The sequence below is a fragment of the Alternaria conjuncta genome, assembly GCF_024043145.1.
Source record: "Alternaria conjuncta strain BMP 0040 chromosome Unknown scaffold_10, whole genome shotgun sequence".
Taxonomy (NCBI): Eukaryota; Fungi; Ascomycota; class Dothideomycetes; order Pleosporales; family Pleosporaceae; genus Alternaria; species Alternaria conjuncta.
The window spans coordinates 316,238-331,561 of record NW_026250099.1 but is presented as its reverse complement, the minus strand read 5'-3'; the positions used below and the strand labels follow the sequence as shown (position 1 = coordinate 331,561).

The 15,324-nt window shown below is 53.5% G+C and overlaps 7 protein-coding genes across 7 annotated transcripts; 3 read left to right on the top strand and 4 right to left on the bottom strand.

Moving 5' to 3' along the window:
• Window positions 1-70: 70 nt before the first annotated feature.
• Window positions 71-1,685, bottom strand: J4E85_007187 (uncharacterized protein; the record flags this gene model as incomplete). Its single annotated transcript, XM_051471420.1, has 3 exons — window positions 71-239; window positions 291-739; window positions 828-1,685. 3 exons carry the CDS (start codon window positions 1,683-1,685, stop codon window positions 71-73), a joined length of 1,476 nt encoding a protein of 491 aa, XP_051324494.1.
• A 706-nt stretch (window positions 1,686-2,391) lies between these two features.
• Window positions 2,392-3,429, bottom strand: J4E85_007186 (uncharacterized protein; the record flags this gene model as incomplete). Its single annotated transcript, XM_051471419.1, has 1 exon — window positions 2,392-3,429. One exon carries the CDS (start codon window positions 3,427-3,429, stop codon window positions 2,392-2,394), a length of 1,038 nt encoding a protein of 345 aa, XP_051324493.1.
• A 423-nt stretch (window positions 3,430-3,852) lies between these two features.
• Window positions 3,853-5,730, top strand: J4E85_007185 (uncharacterized protein; the record flags this gene model as incomplete). The annotated part of the gene is made up of 5 exons (XM_051471418.1): window positions 3,853-3,982; window positions 4,148-4,656; window positions 4,736-4,925; window positions 5,005-5,284; window positions 5,355-5,730. 5 exons carry the CDS (start codon window positions 3,853-3,855, stop codon window positions 5,728-5,730), a joined length of 1,485 nt encoding a protein of 494 aa, XP_051324492.1.
• Window positions 5,731-5,775: 45 nt separating this feature from the next.
• On the bottom strand, window positions 5,776-7,350 carry J4E85_007184 (uncharacterized protein; the record flags this gene model as incomplete). The annotated part of the gene is made up of 2 exons (XM_051471417.1): window positions 5,776-7,245; window positions 7,321-7,350. 2 exons carry the CDS (start codon window positions 7,348-7,350, stop codon window positions 5,776-5,778), a joined length of 1,500 nt encoding a protein of 499 aa, XP_051324491.1.
• A 210-nt stretch (window positions 7,351-7,560) lies between these two features.
• On the top strand, window positions 7,561-7,920 carry J4E85_007183 (uncharacterized protein; the record flags this gene model as incomplete). Its single annotated transcript, XM_051471416.1, has 1 exon — window positions 7,561-7,920. The coding sequence occupies one exon, from the start codon at window positions 7,561-7,563 to the stop codon at window positions 7,918-7,920; it is 360 nt and encodes a 119-aa protein (XP_051324490.1).
• Window positions 7,921-8,375: 455 nt separating this feature from the next.
• Window positions 8,376-9,617, bottom strand: J4E85_007182 (uncharacterized protein; the record flags this gene model as incomplete). Its single annotated transcript, XM_051471415.1, has 1 exon — window positions 8,376-9,617. One exon carries the CDS (start codon window positions 9,615-9,617, stop codon window positions 8,376-8,378), a length of 1,242 nt encoding a protein of 413 aa, XP_051324489.1.
• A 485-nt stretch (window positions 9,618-10,102) lies between these two features.
• On the top strand, window positions 10,103-14,971 carry J4E85_007181 (uncharacterized protein; the record flags this gene model as incomplete). Its single annotated transcript, XM_051471414.1, has 4 exons — window positions 10,103-10,301; window positions 10,390-13,945; window positions 13,994-14,573; window positions 14,621-14,971. 4 exons carry the CDS (start codon window positions 10,103-10,105, stop codon window positions 14,969-14,971), a joined length of 4,686 nt encoding a protein of 1,561 aa, XP_051324488.1.
• Between the last annotated feature and the right edge of the window lie 353 nt (window positions 14,972-15,324).

Genomic DNA, 15,324 nt, shown 5'->3' with positions numbered 1-15,324 from the left:
GGAAAGCAGAAACAATGATGCGATAGTGTAGTGTCGGAACCAATATGAATGTTAGGTACGTATGGCCTGTTCACAAAGTATAGCGGAAAAGAAGGCCGGGCCCGTTAGCGACACCCTCCAAACCGACCGCTTGGTCAGACTTGCGATTCAGCTTCTGCAGCCAGAAGCGCAGCACCAATGACGCAGTCGCGCAGCAAAGTAACGCTACTGTCAAGACGATGCAGCCCATGCGGTAAAGGCTAAATCGCTGAGTTAGTGACTGTTCATCTGGAATATGGCAAGAAACTTACGGTGCGCTCCACGCGGGATATAGGTAAGCAGTAGCGATGTTCGTCGCATTCGACACAGCCGTCGCCAATGCCAGTGTAACAGCCCTCTTCGCCTTTGGTCGTGCGACCGTCGCAGAGACCCAAGGCAAGATGAGCTGGAAGGCAGAAAAGGATCCCATGGCCTGCAGGAACATAGCGAAGTAGCGAGGTCCAGTCTGGTATGTTGACATAGAGATGATCTGGCCAACCGCAGAGATGACGCATGCGGCAACAATATGGAAGCAATGCTCGCCGGAGCGCCCAGAGTGCCATGAATTCGCGACCGAGAAGATGAAGGCCAGGAAGTAGGGTGGTGCTGTAAGCAGGAGCGTCTCCACGCGTGGAAAGCCGAGTGTCTGGACGATGGATGGGAAGAAGTAGGTGAAGCTCATGGACACGACGGCGCATGTCTGGATGAAGACAAGTAATGGCTAGAGGTGGCATTCGACGTTAGCAACGCGTACTGGTTTACGGATTTTGATTCTCGACACGCAATGATAAGATGAGAGAGATACGTACCACTTTCGGATCAGAGAAAGCCTGCTTCAGTCCAACGAAGACCGATTCGTTCACTTCATCTGCTACGCCATCGTTTTCGCGGTCAAGTCGCCACTGTGCCATAGCAGTCTCTTCAGGCGACAAGAAAGAGGTGTTCGAAGGGTAGTTCGGGAGAAGCGCATATCCAGCGAAAGCCATAACAATAGTTAGGGCCCCCTCCAGAATGAAGATCCAGCGCCAACTCGGGTAGCCACCAAGACCTTCCATGCCGTCGACAATGCCAGCGGCAATCAATCCACCAAAGGCCGAAGATAGCGTGTACCCAGAGTAGAAAGTGGCGATACGACTTGGTAGCTCTTTTCGTGTATACCAGCAAGAGAGGAAGAAGATACACCCAGGGAAGTACGGTGCTTCCGTTACGCCGACCAGGAATCTCAGTGCGACTAGTCCAGCGTGATTCTGAACGAATCCTGTAGCGCCAGACACGATCCCCCAGATGATGACCACTGTTGGCAGGTACAGCCTAGGCTTGAAGATGGAGAGCAGCATGTTCGACGGAATCATCATGGAGATGTAACCAGCCCACAACACCATAACGGCAGTCTGATACTCCACATCATCGATGCCCAGTGTGGCTTCCAGCCCTCCAAGACGTGCATTGGCAATGGCATTCCGATCAAGGACGTTGAGCAAGAAGAGGACGATCAAGATAGGTAAAGCTCGGAAGTCGATCTTTCGTACAAGTTTCTTCTCGAGAGCGGTAAGTTGCTCAGGTGTGTGATTTCGCAGGATCTCGGGGACGGAGTTGCGAGATTCGTTTGTAGCTTCGATGTATTCGCATGCTACATCCTTCTCCAGAGAGTGCTTTTCGACGTCCATGGTGATGGATTGGAAGAGGCTTCGCGGTCGTGAAGGCTAGAAGAGTAGTCAGAAGGCGGGAGCGTAATTGACGCTACCTACCCCACGAATCTGGGGTAGACTACAATTTATATTCCCACTCTGGATCCATATCGTCACGTCGTCGTCTTACCTGCTGGTGTTGGCTAGCTTAGTGTGGGATGAGATGCGGGGGTTCCCGCATCTAGCTATGTCTCCCGGCCGGGTAAGGTCGTCCATGCAAGTCGCACATGCATAGCAGGTGTCATAGCCAGCCAAGCCTGGTGATCACGGCATTTTGGCCGAGACATACTGAACTATTGCTTGCGTGCTAAAATATCGGTCTTTGAGCGAGTTGGCAATGATCTGGATGAATGATGAGGGGAGGACCGGGGATGCGCCGATCACGGTGCTTTATGTATAGCCGAACACGACTCGTGACGGAATGGACCGACAGGCAGCATGTGCATTCAGTCACCGACAGTGCGCAAGGCTGTACTGCATACGATACGGGTGTCAACACAGAACAAGATAGTTTGTGTAAGATAATAGTGACCTGGCCATTGAAATGCGAATGGGTAACCTCAGGCATGTATCTTTGCAGACGTAATCATTTCTACCCAATGGTCTGGATGTCATAAGAGAGCGCTGGTTGAAATGGCGGCAGGGCGGCTTTGATAATTTCTCAAATGATTCGTAGATTGATATATTATGCTGCGACTTCTACAGTATTGACTTGCACACTCTCAATCTTCTGGCTCGCCTGCCCGGTCCCCTTCACATTTTGTTTCGGTGCGAAAGCCACCACATAATCCCGAACAATTTGATCAAACCCAGTATCTCTCACGAACCCAAGGTCCAGCGCCTTAGTGTTGTCAAACTCAGCAGGCCATGAGTATAGAATCTTCTTGCACGTAGGTTCGTCCTTCATCTCAAGCAGTTCAAGCTTATCGCTACCTCCTACCCTCGCAAGAGAGTCCATCATATCCTGCACTGAGACGCCGATGCCGGGGAAGTTGAGGCAGCGATCGAACTTGGCGAGGCGATTGATGTCGAAGTCCGTAGCGGCGTAGATGAGATTTTGGACTAATATTCGGGGAGAGCATAGCCAATGTCGCCATTGCTTGTCCTCTAGTGGAATGACACACTTGATGCCGTTCATCGGTTCGCGGATCATACCGCTGATGAACGAACTCGCTGCGGCGGTGGGCTTTCCAGGCCGCACCGAGACCGTAGGGAAGCGAAGTGAGATGCCGTCGATAAAGCCGCGTCGTGTGTACTCAGTGATGAGGTACTCGCACATCATCTTCTCCGCGCCGTAGCTTGTCTCTGGTGTCGGCATCTGAGATTCCGTGACTGGTAATGTGACGGAGTTGTTATATACTGCTTGACTTGATGCGTATATTACTCTCGCTCCTGGACATGTCTTCCGGATAGATTCGAGTAGTGCGCGAGTTGCGTCGAAGTTTGCTTTCATGCCTAGCTCGAAATCGGCTTCTGCGCCTGAGGACATGATGCCGTGGAAGACATAGACGGCTTCTATGTCTTTAGTGACGACAGTATCTGATTCTGTACACAAGTCTGCCTTGATGGCTTGTGCTCGTGTTGATGATCGCGCATCTGATGGGATGGGTGGTTCGATGATGTCGGTGAGGATGAGTGAATGTGCTGCCTTCTCGTCGTCGAGCAGTTTCTTCGCTACGAGTTGGCCGATGAAGCCGGCGGCTCCTGTGATAAGAATGCGCATTGTGTTTTTGATGAACTGGGGTATTGTGAGATGGCATGCGGCTCTGCCAAACAAACTTTACTCATATACGAATCGCGCTCTGCAACCATCGGAGCGGTGCTTCGGCCGACTGTACGCCCTTGTGACGCAGGCATATTGCTCGCGACACCTTCTCCACACGGCTCACTGTATCCGTAATCATTGGGTGCTTGCCAGTGTTAGTGGTGTCGGCCGCGGTTGCGGTTGTTAGATGCTCGTCGCTGCCAGCGAGCTATCGGAGTTTCGCCGGGCCCACTTCTCCGCAGTCACGTCGGCAGATCGACTAGCGAGGTGGCTGCCGCGCCAATTGACAGCCTCGCGAACATTACAATCGTGTTGGACTTACTTCCAACTTTAGCACTGTCCAAGCATTGCGATCCGTCGTATCACAAGACGGTTGACAATATGGCAGACAGATCTGTTTCAGTAGAAGAGATCAAGAAGCATGCCAGTGAACAAGACTGTTGGATAGTGGTAGATGACGTGGTATGGGACATAACAGAGTTCATACCGAGTCATCCTGGTGGAAATGAGAGTGAGTGATACCTGTCATCTAGCAGAAAACATCCAAGAAGGTGTCATCTTTTTGGTCAAGGCAGGAGAAGTCAAATTTCTTGCTATCGCACGGGGACTTGCTGAGTCAATATCGTCTTCTACTGGACAACATCATTACAAAGAGCCCACTACTAACATCCTCTAGTAATAACCAAACACGCCGGCCTCGACGCCTCCCTAACCTACAACTCTGTCCACTCACCCACTTTGATATCCAAGACTCTCGCTCCAGGCAAACGCATCGGCAAAGTCTCGTCCTCAACACCCTCCTACGACCTCCTAAAACCACCTCCAACAGAATCCGCCCAACCCGCCCTATCAATTGCCTCAAAGCCGCCGCTCAGTAGTTTGATCAACAGCTACGACTTCGAAGCCGTCGCCGAAAAAGTCCTCGGCAAGAAAGCATGGGCCTTTTACTCCAGCGGCGCGACAAATCTCGTGACGCGTGATGCAAACAAGAGCATGTTTGATCGTATTTGGTTTCGACCGAGACTACTGAGGAATATCCGGCATGTTGATACGAGAACGAAGATGTTGGGGCAGAGTGTGGAGTTGCCGTTTTTTGTTAGTCCGGCGGCAATGGCGCGATTAGCGCATCCGGAGGGAGAAAGGGCATTGGCGAGGGGATGTGAGGGGAGGGGGGTTGCGCAGTGTGTATGTTGATATCTGCGTTTGCTGTGCGAGCTTAAAGACGGGAGTATGAGAAGGATGATGTGCTAACGCGAGCTGCCAGATCTCAACAAATGCGTCATTTATCATGCAAGAAATCACAGGAAGCGTGAAAAAGGATTCCATACCCTTCTTCTTCCAGCTCTACGTCAACAAGGACCGCAAAGCATCTGAAGCTCTTCTCAAAGATGCAGAGAAGAATGGGATTAAGGGCGTGTGGTTTACCATTGATGGGCCTGTGCAGGGGAAACGAGGTATGTCTCATCCCACCCTACCAAGCCCTCCTCTCTGCATCTCCAGCACCCGGAGACTAATGTTAGCTCCATACTACAGAGGGCGACGAGCGCGTAAAAGTCGAATCAGCAACCTTCGCCAAAGCCGCCATCAGCGGCGCCGCAGCCACAAACGACAAGAAAGGCGGTGGCCTCGGTCGCACCATGGGCGGCTACATAGACGATACATTCAACTGGGATGACATCGCGTGGCTGCGCAAAGCGACTAAACTACCCATCGTAGCAAAAGGCGTTCAGACAGTTGAAGACGCGGTGCTAGCTGTGAAATACGGGCTGGATGGTATAGTGATAACGAACCACGGAGGGAGGAATTTGGATACGTATGTCCACCCAGCCTTCCCCAACCACATACATAAACGAGAAGAGTGGTTTGCTAACAAAGCATAACAGATCCCCACCCACCCTCCTAACCCTCCTCGAAATCCGACGCCACGCCCCCGAAGTCTTCTCGAGCCTAGAAGTCTACCTCGACTGCGGTATCCGGCGCGGAACCGACATAGTAAAGGCACTGTGTCTAGGCGCTAAAGCTGTGGGAATGGGTCGACCGTTTTTGTATTCACTGACGTATGGACAAGAAGGTGTGGAGCACTTTATCGACATTATGAAAGATGAGTTGGAAACGACGATGAGGTTGTTGGGGATAACGTCGTTGGAGCAGTGCCATCCGCGGTATCTCAATCTAGGGGATGTGGAACATTTGATTGCGAGGGATTTGGAGGGCGGGTTGCCGGAGATACCAGAGAAGGGAGTGAGGGCGAGGTTGTAAAGTATGTGTGTATTGGGAGAACGGAGTACCGGTTTTATCTTTGACTTATTCAAAATCGCCTGACTCAAGTGCCCTTTTGTCAGCTCTCTCCTCTTGCAACTTCCTCTCCCTCCTAAACTTCTGATCCAACCCCGCAGCCTTCAGCACCGCAAACCTTATGTGATCAACACCCAACCTCTTCCCTTCTACCAGCGTCTCAGCGCTCACACCTAGAATCTCTCCGAGCGCACCGCCTCCGACCGGCGGCTGGATGTCGTACTTCAACTTCTCCATCGCCTTTCTGAGTTCCTCGGGGCTACCTTTTGGAGATAAGCGACGCAGCACTTTTCCGTCGTGGCGTTTGATCTCTTTGGCAGCGGGAATGTATAGTTTGTCTAGCTTGGACAGGATAACTTGGTGACTTACACCAGCTAAACGCAGTGATGCGAGCAGGGAGCGGTCTTTATCTTTGATACCGTGTTCGGCGTCGATCAAGAGGAAGACACGGCGGAGTTGCTTGCGGTTGGTGATGTACTTCATGATTTCCGTACCCCAGGATGCGAGTGAACCTTCGCCGTAGCCGGGCATGTCAACAATGGTAAGGCCACCGAGACCGACGATCTTTTCACGATCTTGGCCTTGTTTCTTGATAGTTACGCCGTTGCCGGCACCTAGACCGTAGAGGTTCATTGTTTTGGTAAAACCCGGGGTAGATGAGGTACGCGCTAGTAATGCTTTGATATCTGCGTTCACGACGGCGTTGAGCAGCGAGCTCTTGCCGACGTTGGAACGACCGACAAAAGCTACCTCCGGTACGTCAGACTCGGGGAAGAGACGGAATTGAGCTATACTCCGTAGTAACTTTGCGTTGCGGCCGTGGGTAGTGAAAAAGTGGTTTGCAGTCGTCTTCTGTGCGACGGTAGGGGGAAACGTATCCCAGTACCAATTGAAGTCTTGTAATCTGTTAAGATTGAGCGACAGCGAACTGATCGGTGTTTCAGGCGCTGAATCTAGTGTTGTCTCGGATTTTGGTCGTCTGCCCAAGGGCGCTGATGGCGGAGAGGGTACTAGCTCGTCTCCGAACGATTTCTTGCGACCAGCGGGGAAATTTGTCTCCCATTTGCGAATGACAACGCTCTTTGGCTTTTTGATAAGAGGTTTATGTGGTGCGTTCATTTGCGCTAGTTCCATGTCTTTCCCTTCTTCTTTTAATTGTTCCATCTCCAACTCTCTCTTGTGTCTTCGGCTCTCACGCATTGCTCGCATTTGTGCGGTGGTCATGGGCGCATCTCTGTTTTGTTGCCGTCTCTCTCGCATCGTAAGAGGTCGTGGTTCATTCGCTACTCGTTCAAGATCCTCCGCAGATGGTTTTTGCTCGTCCGTCAATTCTACCCGCAGATTATTCTCCGTCTTGCTCATATGCAGTATACTGCGTGTTGGCGCAGTCGGCCTGAACTTTGCGATGGCATCGCCATTCCAGTGCTTCCGTATCCGTAACCTCGCGTTGGGCGCATCATCTTGAGATGCATCGGTGGACTGTAGGCGTACTTGCGATCGCGTGACGGTTTTAGACTGTGGGCGCGACAGCCGTTTTATGCAACTGCGGCATACGTATCGTGAACTTGGCGGTAAGTTGTTCATTGCGTTCGTGCAAAAAGACGGAGAAACAGTGGTGGTGGATGTGAAGTTCACGACTGGTCCAAGCTCTGCCGCATCTTTTCGCCGCAGCACTTCCGTATGGTGAACTTCTCCAACATCACCACATCGGCAAACCACCACATCCTGAAGACCACGATCCCTCTCCGATACATCTAATCTCCCAAACCAAACCAACTACCTCCACCGCCCACAATGGTACCACCCGCCAGCCCCCAAATCCTCTCCATCTACCGGCGCCTCCTCCGCGAACTCCCCTCCACCCCCCAATTAACCCGCACCCAACACCAAAAGCTCTCCGCACCTTCAAAACTGCAACAGCGCATCCGCTCGACACTCTCGCAATCGAACCCCAATGCCAACGCGACAAGTCAATTACATCAGGCGGAGCAATTCATACAATATGTGCAGGCGCAACGGATGCATTCGACATTGCTGGAGCGGTATAATCCGGGTATGGGTATGACGGAGGAGGAGAGGGTTAGGCTGAGCGCGAGGAGGGTGGGCATGAATTTGCCGGTGGAGTTTGAGGAGGAGGGTGGGGAGAAGGCTTGAGGATGAGGGACGGGGGTCGACTGGAACCTGATCCGAGTGTGAGAGGTGCCGTGTCAGACATTGTAGGGCATGGAGGCTGGAAGGATGACGCGCTGCTGAAGTCTATAAGCGATGAGGGGTACAATACGGAACCACTGGCATCGCGACACGAAACCGGAGTCTTCTCGGACGAAATGAAGAACACTGAGACGGACTGGCACATGGAGAGGGAACTAGAATTGTGCATATGCAATGTACGATTAGAATTGTACAAATCTATAAACTCAAACTCTTAACACAGTAATCCGACCCTCAGTCGACCAAAGTCTCGTACTAGTGTCGCCAATTAAGGGTATGCTGCTTTTGGTATACATAACTCCGTGTTCGCCATACTCTTACACGCCAAGGCGCATATCCTCTTTCTACTCGTGAAAATGCTGTGCGAATCGTCTCCCATCTATATCCGGTTATGACGCTCAGTCCTCAAACTTGAAGCCCTTGCCGCCAGAGGTGTCAATCATGCCACCCCTGTACGAGCCCCTCTTTCCCTTGTTCTTCTCCTTGGTGAAGCCCTTGCCCTTGGTGACGATCAACTTGGCGTGCGCGCGGTCGGCGTAATCGTAGGAAACGTAGGCGTTGCTTGCGAGGTTGGGGTCGACTACGACGTCGGGCTTGATGCGCTGGAATCGGTTCTCGACGTGGCTTCGCTTTGACTTGGGAGCGTCTTGTGAAGGAGAGCCGGCCTTGCGCTTGTTGTTCTTTGGCTCGGGGGATGTTGCTGGCAGAGTTTGAGACGAGTCGCTGCCAGAGGCCTTGCGCTCGAGCGCGGCGGGTTTCTTCTCGTCGTCGCTGTCGGAGTCGGAGGAGCTGTCTGAAGAGCTGTCCGAAGAACTGTCGGAGGAGCTAGAATCGCTCGAGGACGAGGGTGTGGCAGCCTTCTTTCCGCTCTTCTTGGCCTTCTTCGTCTTGGCTGGCTCTTCGTCAGAGTCGCTGTCGGAGGAGCTAGAGTCGCTGGAGTCGCTGGAGTCTGAAGAGTCCGAGTCGCTTGAAGCAGACGATGATGAGACTGAAGCGGCCTTCTTGCTCTTCTTTGCCTTCTTGCCCTTCTTCTCGGCTTCTGAGTCGGAGCTGCTGTCGCTCGAGGAATCGCTGTCTGAGTCGCTAGACGAAGAGTCGCTGGATGCATCGGACGAATCGGAGTCAGGAAGCGGGACGTTGGCGGGCTCTTCTTCAGAGCTGCTATCGGAGTCGCTCGAGTCGCTGGAAGAGGAAGCAGAGGATGAAGACACGGATTTGGCTTTCTTCGCTTTGGGTTTCGCCGGCGCGCTTTCCTTCTCAGATTCGGAATCGGAATCTGAGCTGGAGCTGGAAGAGTCGGAGCTAGAGTCGGAGGAACTCGATGAGCTGGAAGCATCGTCCTTCGCAGCTGCCTTCTTTCCAGCAGTCTTCTTGGCCTTCTTTGGCTTTGCCTCGGCCTCAGACTCGCTGCTTGAGTCGCTGCTGGACGCGCTTTCCTCAGAATCGCTAGCCTCAGAATCGTTGTCGCTCATGGGCGACGCACACCATCGGTCAAACTCCTCGTCAATTTTGGTGACAGCATCCTTCTCGCCCTTCTTCTTGAGGAACTTCTTTATCAGCTCAAGCTGCGGAATTTCTGTCGATGCAGCCTTCTGCTTCTTGTCGCCGCTGGACTTCTTAGAAGCCTTCCCGGTAGCCATTGCGCGGTACGTGTCGTGTTTCGTGGATTGCGGCGGTGGAGTGGTGGTGCTGGCGTGAAGGTAGCAGACGTCGCGCAAGAAAAAAAGTACGGTAGGCGGAATGGTTCAGCGCCCGGCTGCGCTAAGCCCAAAACGTGATCCCTGTCCCGCGCGCCTGCCGTCTCATATGGAGTACACGACGCCAGACGTCCCTCTCCGCACACCACCCCATTGCCTCTTTCACCCGCCGCCCACATTCTTCCCTCGAACGGCGCACTTGGCAGCACTTGTTCCGGGACTACCGCATTGAGCACCCCGATTGCTCCTCACCGCCGCTCTACCCGTCGACGTCGCATCGCCCGGCCATCGCAAGACTCATTACCACCTTTCGCGATTCATGGCAGCTCCCGGAGGACCTCTCGCTAGCGCCCGGCGGCAGTAATTGGCGCATCATTCACCCACACCTCCAACTACCCCATCGGCCTTGCGGATAGCCGAACAGCAGAATGGAGGGGAGGCCACGCAACTACACCAACGGAGCGGGGGACCCTCGAGCTCCTGCAGGCCGCCCACCTGGCAGCTCGAGGGGGGCGCCTTCTGCCTCCAGCTCGACGCCCTCTGGCATGTCGCGCGCAGAGCGATTCGACGACGAGCGAAAGAGAATCACCGAAAGCTGCTTCTCCAAGACGGATGACCAGGGCCAGCGTACGTGTCTACATCAGTGCCCGCGCATGTTGGGATATATGCTTGGCATACACCTCTACGCGCTATAGCATCGACTGACAAACCCAAGTCCAGGAGTCTTATATTACCCACATCCGCGTCCAAGAAGATGGCGGCTACCCGCAGTCCCCCCCACCACCGAGCTCGGCCCCGTCGAACAAGAAGGCGCGCATCATCATGATATCAGTGCGAAACACAGGCAGGGTGAAGCTGCACAAAGCCAGGGAGAACGCCAACGGCTCCTTCTCCATTGGAAAATCTTGGCCTATGGAGGAGCTTACTGCTGTCGAGAACTACACCCATCTCAATCCTACCAGCGAAGAGGAGGCACAGCGGAAGCTATGGGCTGGGGAGAAAGGCTTCACTGTGACCATAGGCAAACCTTACTACTGGGAAGCGGGCACGGCAAAGGAGAAGGAGTTCTTTATTGGAAGTATGGTTAAGATCTACAACAAGTACACTAAAGGAGACTTTCCTATCCTGACAGGGTTCAGCGTGACAGAGCTGAACAGTCTGACCAACGGACAGCCGCATCTCGCGACACCAGAAGGCCGAGCTGCCGCAGCCAGTGGTCAGGGTGGTCAAAGTCCCTCCCAGAAGCGACCCGGGCCACCAGATCAAAGACCAATGCCTCCAAAGTCACCTGGACCACCACCGAGAAGACCTGGCGAATCTCCGCCTATATCGGACGGGAGAGCCCTTCCACCTGGCCCAAATCCAAACTTCCGGAGACCTCCTGGAGAGCTAGGGGGGCCACCTAGAAGACCAGGACGGCCAGACGACTTGGGTAGACCGAGTACTGGGGATGACGCCCGTAGGCCTCCGCCATTCATGCCGAATTCAGTTTCGGTCGCGCCATCTATGCCCGACCTTCGCCAAAAGCGGTCAATGGACCCAAGCATTCGCTCTCGGCCTAGCGGCGATAGTATGCGACCTCGTCCTGGCCAGGGACAAAGCCCTATCCCACCACAGTTTGCGTCTCGCAATTTGACCCCACAATCTTCGAATTCTGAATTCGCTGGTCGGCCACGGACACCGGATTCAGGCAACTTCCCAGCAAGCTTGAGTCCAGGGCGCGGGCCGCCACGTGAAGATGCGCAATCGCAACGGTCGGAAAGATCCATTGACGAACCATCATTGGACGGCGCGCCTCCAGGTATTGCGCCACCAGATCCACGCAGACAGAACGGGTACCCCTCGCCTAGGAGAGATCCGTCGCCCAGGGGTCTCAGGCCTGGAACAGCCCAAAGCGCTGGTCGACCAGGTACAGCTCAAAGCAACACCAGTTCAAACTTCACACGAAACGACGACATGCCCCCAGAAGAACCGCCCCAAAGGAGAAGGCCACTCATGGAGCCCCGGCCGTCACAGATGTCACAACGAAGTGTCGATAGCCAAGGCGCAGAGCCACGCTCAACATTCCATACGCCTTCAGGCTCGCCTGCTCCACCACTGGAAGTACCGCCGCGGAGACGACCTCAGGAGATACCCGAGAGACTGAAGCCCGTTTCTCAGGAAAACATCGCGCCTCCCGCAGACCCACTGCCTTCTCGACCACCACAGCCTACGCCTCCTCCCACATCACCCCTTCCACAAATTCCGACTGCGCCAATACCAGCAGCACCACAAGCTGAGGAAGTAGCGGCGCCTGCAACACCACCAACAGCACCTGAGCCAGAACCGCTAGAACGCACCAATTCAATGCCTGAGGATCAAGAACGCCCTGGTCTTGGGCCAATGGTCAAGAAGCCGCTGCTTAACGATAATGCGGCGACCAAGTTCCGCAAGGCAGCAGCGGCGGCAGGCGCATTCAAGCCTCGTGCTGGCGGAGCTGCTGCAAAGCTCTTCAACAAGGAGACGAAAACAACCGATGAAGCAGACGGCGTCAGCGCAGTGTTTGTGCCCCAGCGACCAACACCAAAAGAAACGCCAAAAGAAACTCCTCAAGAAGAAGTCGAGCAGAAACTCGAAGAGCCCTCCAAATCCATACCAGACAGGTCATCTAAAGAGCGACTGCGCGTTAGTACCGAGGTGGTTCCGTCTGTTACAGTCTCCGGCCCAGGTGATCGCACTGCGGCTGGCGCTGTCCAAGAAGTTGAAGAACAGCCTGCTCCGCCACCTCCAGAAAAAGCAGCCTCAAGGAACATTGAGCCTGAGCCCGAGGTGCGCCGAAAGAAGCGCCGGTCCAACCAACAGATTGTCAACATATCCAAGCTTGGTATAGATCCGAATATCATTGACGAACGGGGATTGGAATTTGAGAGTCTGCTGACTGAGCTGGGATGGGGAAACAACGAGCTGTCCGCCAAGCACATCGAGTCTCTGGAGAATGACATCAAACGCGAAATCGCCCGCGTGGAGGCAGGGAGCTGGCTAAATCACCTGGAGCAGAAGGACGATCGCGTAGAGGCTGTCGAGCGCATGTTGGACCGCGCGATCGCTGAGTGCGACGAGCTTGAGGGGCTCTTAACCCTATACAACGTTGAGTTGAGCAGCTTGAACGATGATATCGCTTTCATCGAAGCACAGAGTCAGGGTCTGCAAGTGCAGACTGCGAACCAGCGGCTACTGCAGCACGAACTTCAACAGCTAGTCGACACTATCTCGATCACATCAGATCAGCTGGAGTCATTGAGACGCGCTCCTATAGGCAAGATCAATGGACTCAAGGATATTGAGTTTTCCCTGGTTCTGCTCTACAAGGCACTCATTACAATCGACCCCTCTTTCGTCGCCGGAGCTCGACAAGGCACGATCAGCAGTGGACCAGGATTTGGTAATAGCGATTTGGCAACGATGCAAGCTCTGCAAGAGAAACGAGACAGGTATCTCAATGAGGGATCCATGTTCCTCGAGAGGCTCAAGAAACATATGGAAATCACGTTCGGCGCAGCCTTCCTGTCGACGAAAGATGCACTTTCAAGACTCGATGATCAGGGATCTGAGCCATCTCTGAAGAGGAACGTAGAAGCGCATGACGCGGGTCGGAACGAGTTGTGGATGTTGAGCCCAATCATGCTGTTCGCAAAAGAAATTGACAGGGCAGCATGGGACTCACTACTACGCATGTATCAGACTCAAGCAGCGCAGGTGTATCAACAAGAGGTTCGCGACAACATCCTGGCATGGAGACGGTTCGCAAGAAAGCCCACTGGCGAGGAGCAAGAATTGCTCTTTACTGCACAGGAGAAAGAGCCGGAAACTACCTCCACATTAGGTACGGCAAGGAAGCTGACCGTTAAGCGAAGTCAGACCCTAGCTCGTGGCCTGAGATCAGCGTCTGGGGATAAAGATGGCAAGGCGAAGCCAGCGGCTCAAGACGGCAAATTCCACGCATTCAACGTCTTCGCTAGGATCCTAGAAGACACCGGTCCGGTCCTTTTGACGGAGCAGAACTTCATTACTGAATTCTTCCATGCTACTTCAACTGACTCGCTTGACTTCCCCGAGGCCGTGCAAGCCGCGCCCCCTGAAGCGCGTCGTGGCCCCAACCTCTGGATCCGCAAGCAGTTCGAGGCGGACCGAGCCATGGCAAAACATGTCACTGGTGTCATGGAGGAGATATTCTCTTTCTGGCCCTCTGAGATTCAGAGCCTTGTGGACTGGGCTACCAAAGCCGATCCTCTGTAAGTCATATTTACCTTATACATTACTCATTCACTGACTCTTCCTAGGCAAGGTGTCGGCATTCTTTGTGCTGTCGACCGGAAGTTGCTCGATATCGCCGAGACAGACCAGGACTTCTTGACAAGAAACCTGCGAAAGATACACGAACGTTTGCAAGGGTTGTTCAGTCGCTTCTTGGACGAGCAGATACGGGCCATTGAAGATACGAAGGTCAAGATCAAGAAGCGCAAGGGAGTCATCTCATTCATGAAGACCTTTCCACACTTCTCCGTAGCGATCGAGAACATGTTGCCGCCTGCTTCAGAATACGGAGACAAGTTGGAAATCCGCGACATGGTCGACGAAGCGTACCAAAGAATCAACAAGGCTATGTTCGAGAGCTTGAAGGTCATCGCCAAGGAGTCGCCCACCGTCATGGCTTCCCAAGGACAGGGTGATCCTGAAGACAAGGAGGCGCTCAACTACCACATCTTACTCATCGAGAACATGAACCACTACATGGAGGAGGTTGATGCCCGTTCTGTCAATGTCCTAGAAATCTGGAAGGGCAAGGCTCAAGACGAGTACAGCGAGCACATGAGCCTGTATGTCGACGCCGTCATCCGGAGGCCATTGGGCAAGCTTCTGGTAAGTAAACCTCCTCATCTCATACCACTAAATCTAACATCATCAAGGAATTCATCGAATCAACCGAAACCCTCCTCTCCCAACCCGGCGCAAGCGCCCAAGCCATCGCCCAACGCTCCTCCCATTCGCGCTCAGTCTTCAAGAAACTAGTCCACTCCCACGACGCCAAGGAACTTCGCAAAGGCATTGAAGCCCTCAAGAAGCGCGTCGACAAGCACTTTGGCGACGCCGACGACCCGACTATCAGCCGCGACCTCGTCTTCAAGGTCCTGAAGGAATGCGAGAAGACATACAACAAGGTGTCAGAGCGCATGACGACTATCAACCAAGATGTATATAGTGGGGAGGTGGAGATAGATTGGGGCACCAAGGAGGTCGAAGCCGCATTCAGGAGATAGAGTCTTCGGAAAAGTGGGAGTCGGCATCTTCTCGGGTTTGTCGTGTAGTGTCAATTGTATCGCTGTGTTGCTGGTGTTTGTTGTTGTGTTACTAGGATTTGTGTATTGGAGTGTTTTGCATTGACGCGTCTATGATGGTTGGTGTTGGGGGTTGTATGGCTGGGTGCTGGGTTACGTACGCGGCTTGCATGGTGTTTTGGAGCGGCGCGAGTGATTGCGAAATGTATCGTTACGCCTTCGGGCTCACATTTTTGCCATCATAACTGTACTACTCCCATATCCAACATTTGCATACATTCTAGACTACAATGCAGTACGTCAACACGCATCCTTATGCACGTAAGCAAGATCTC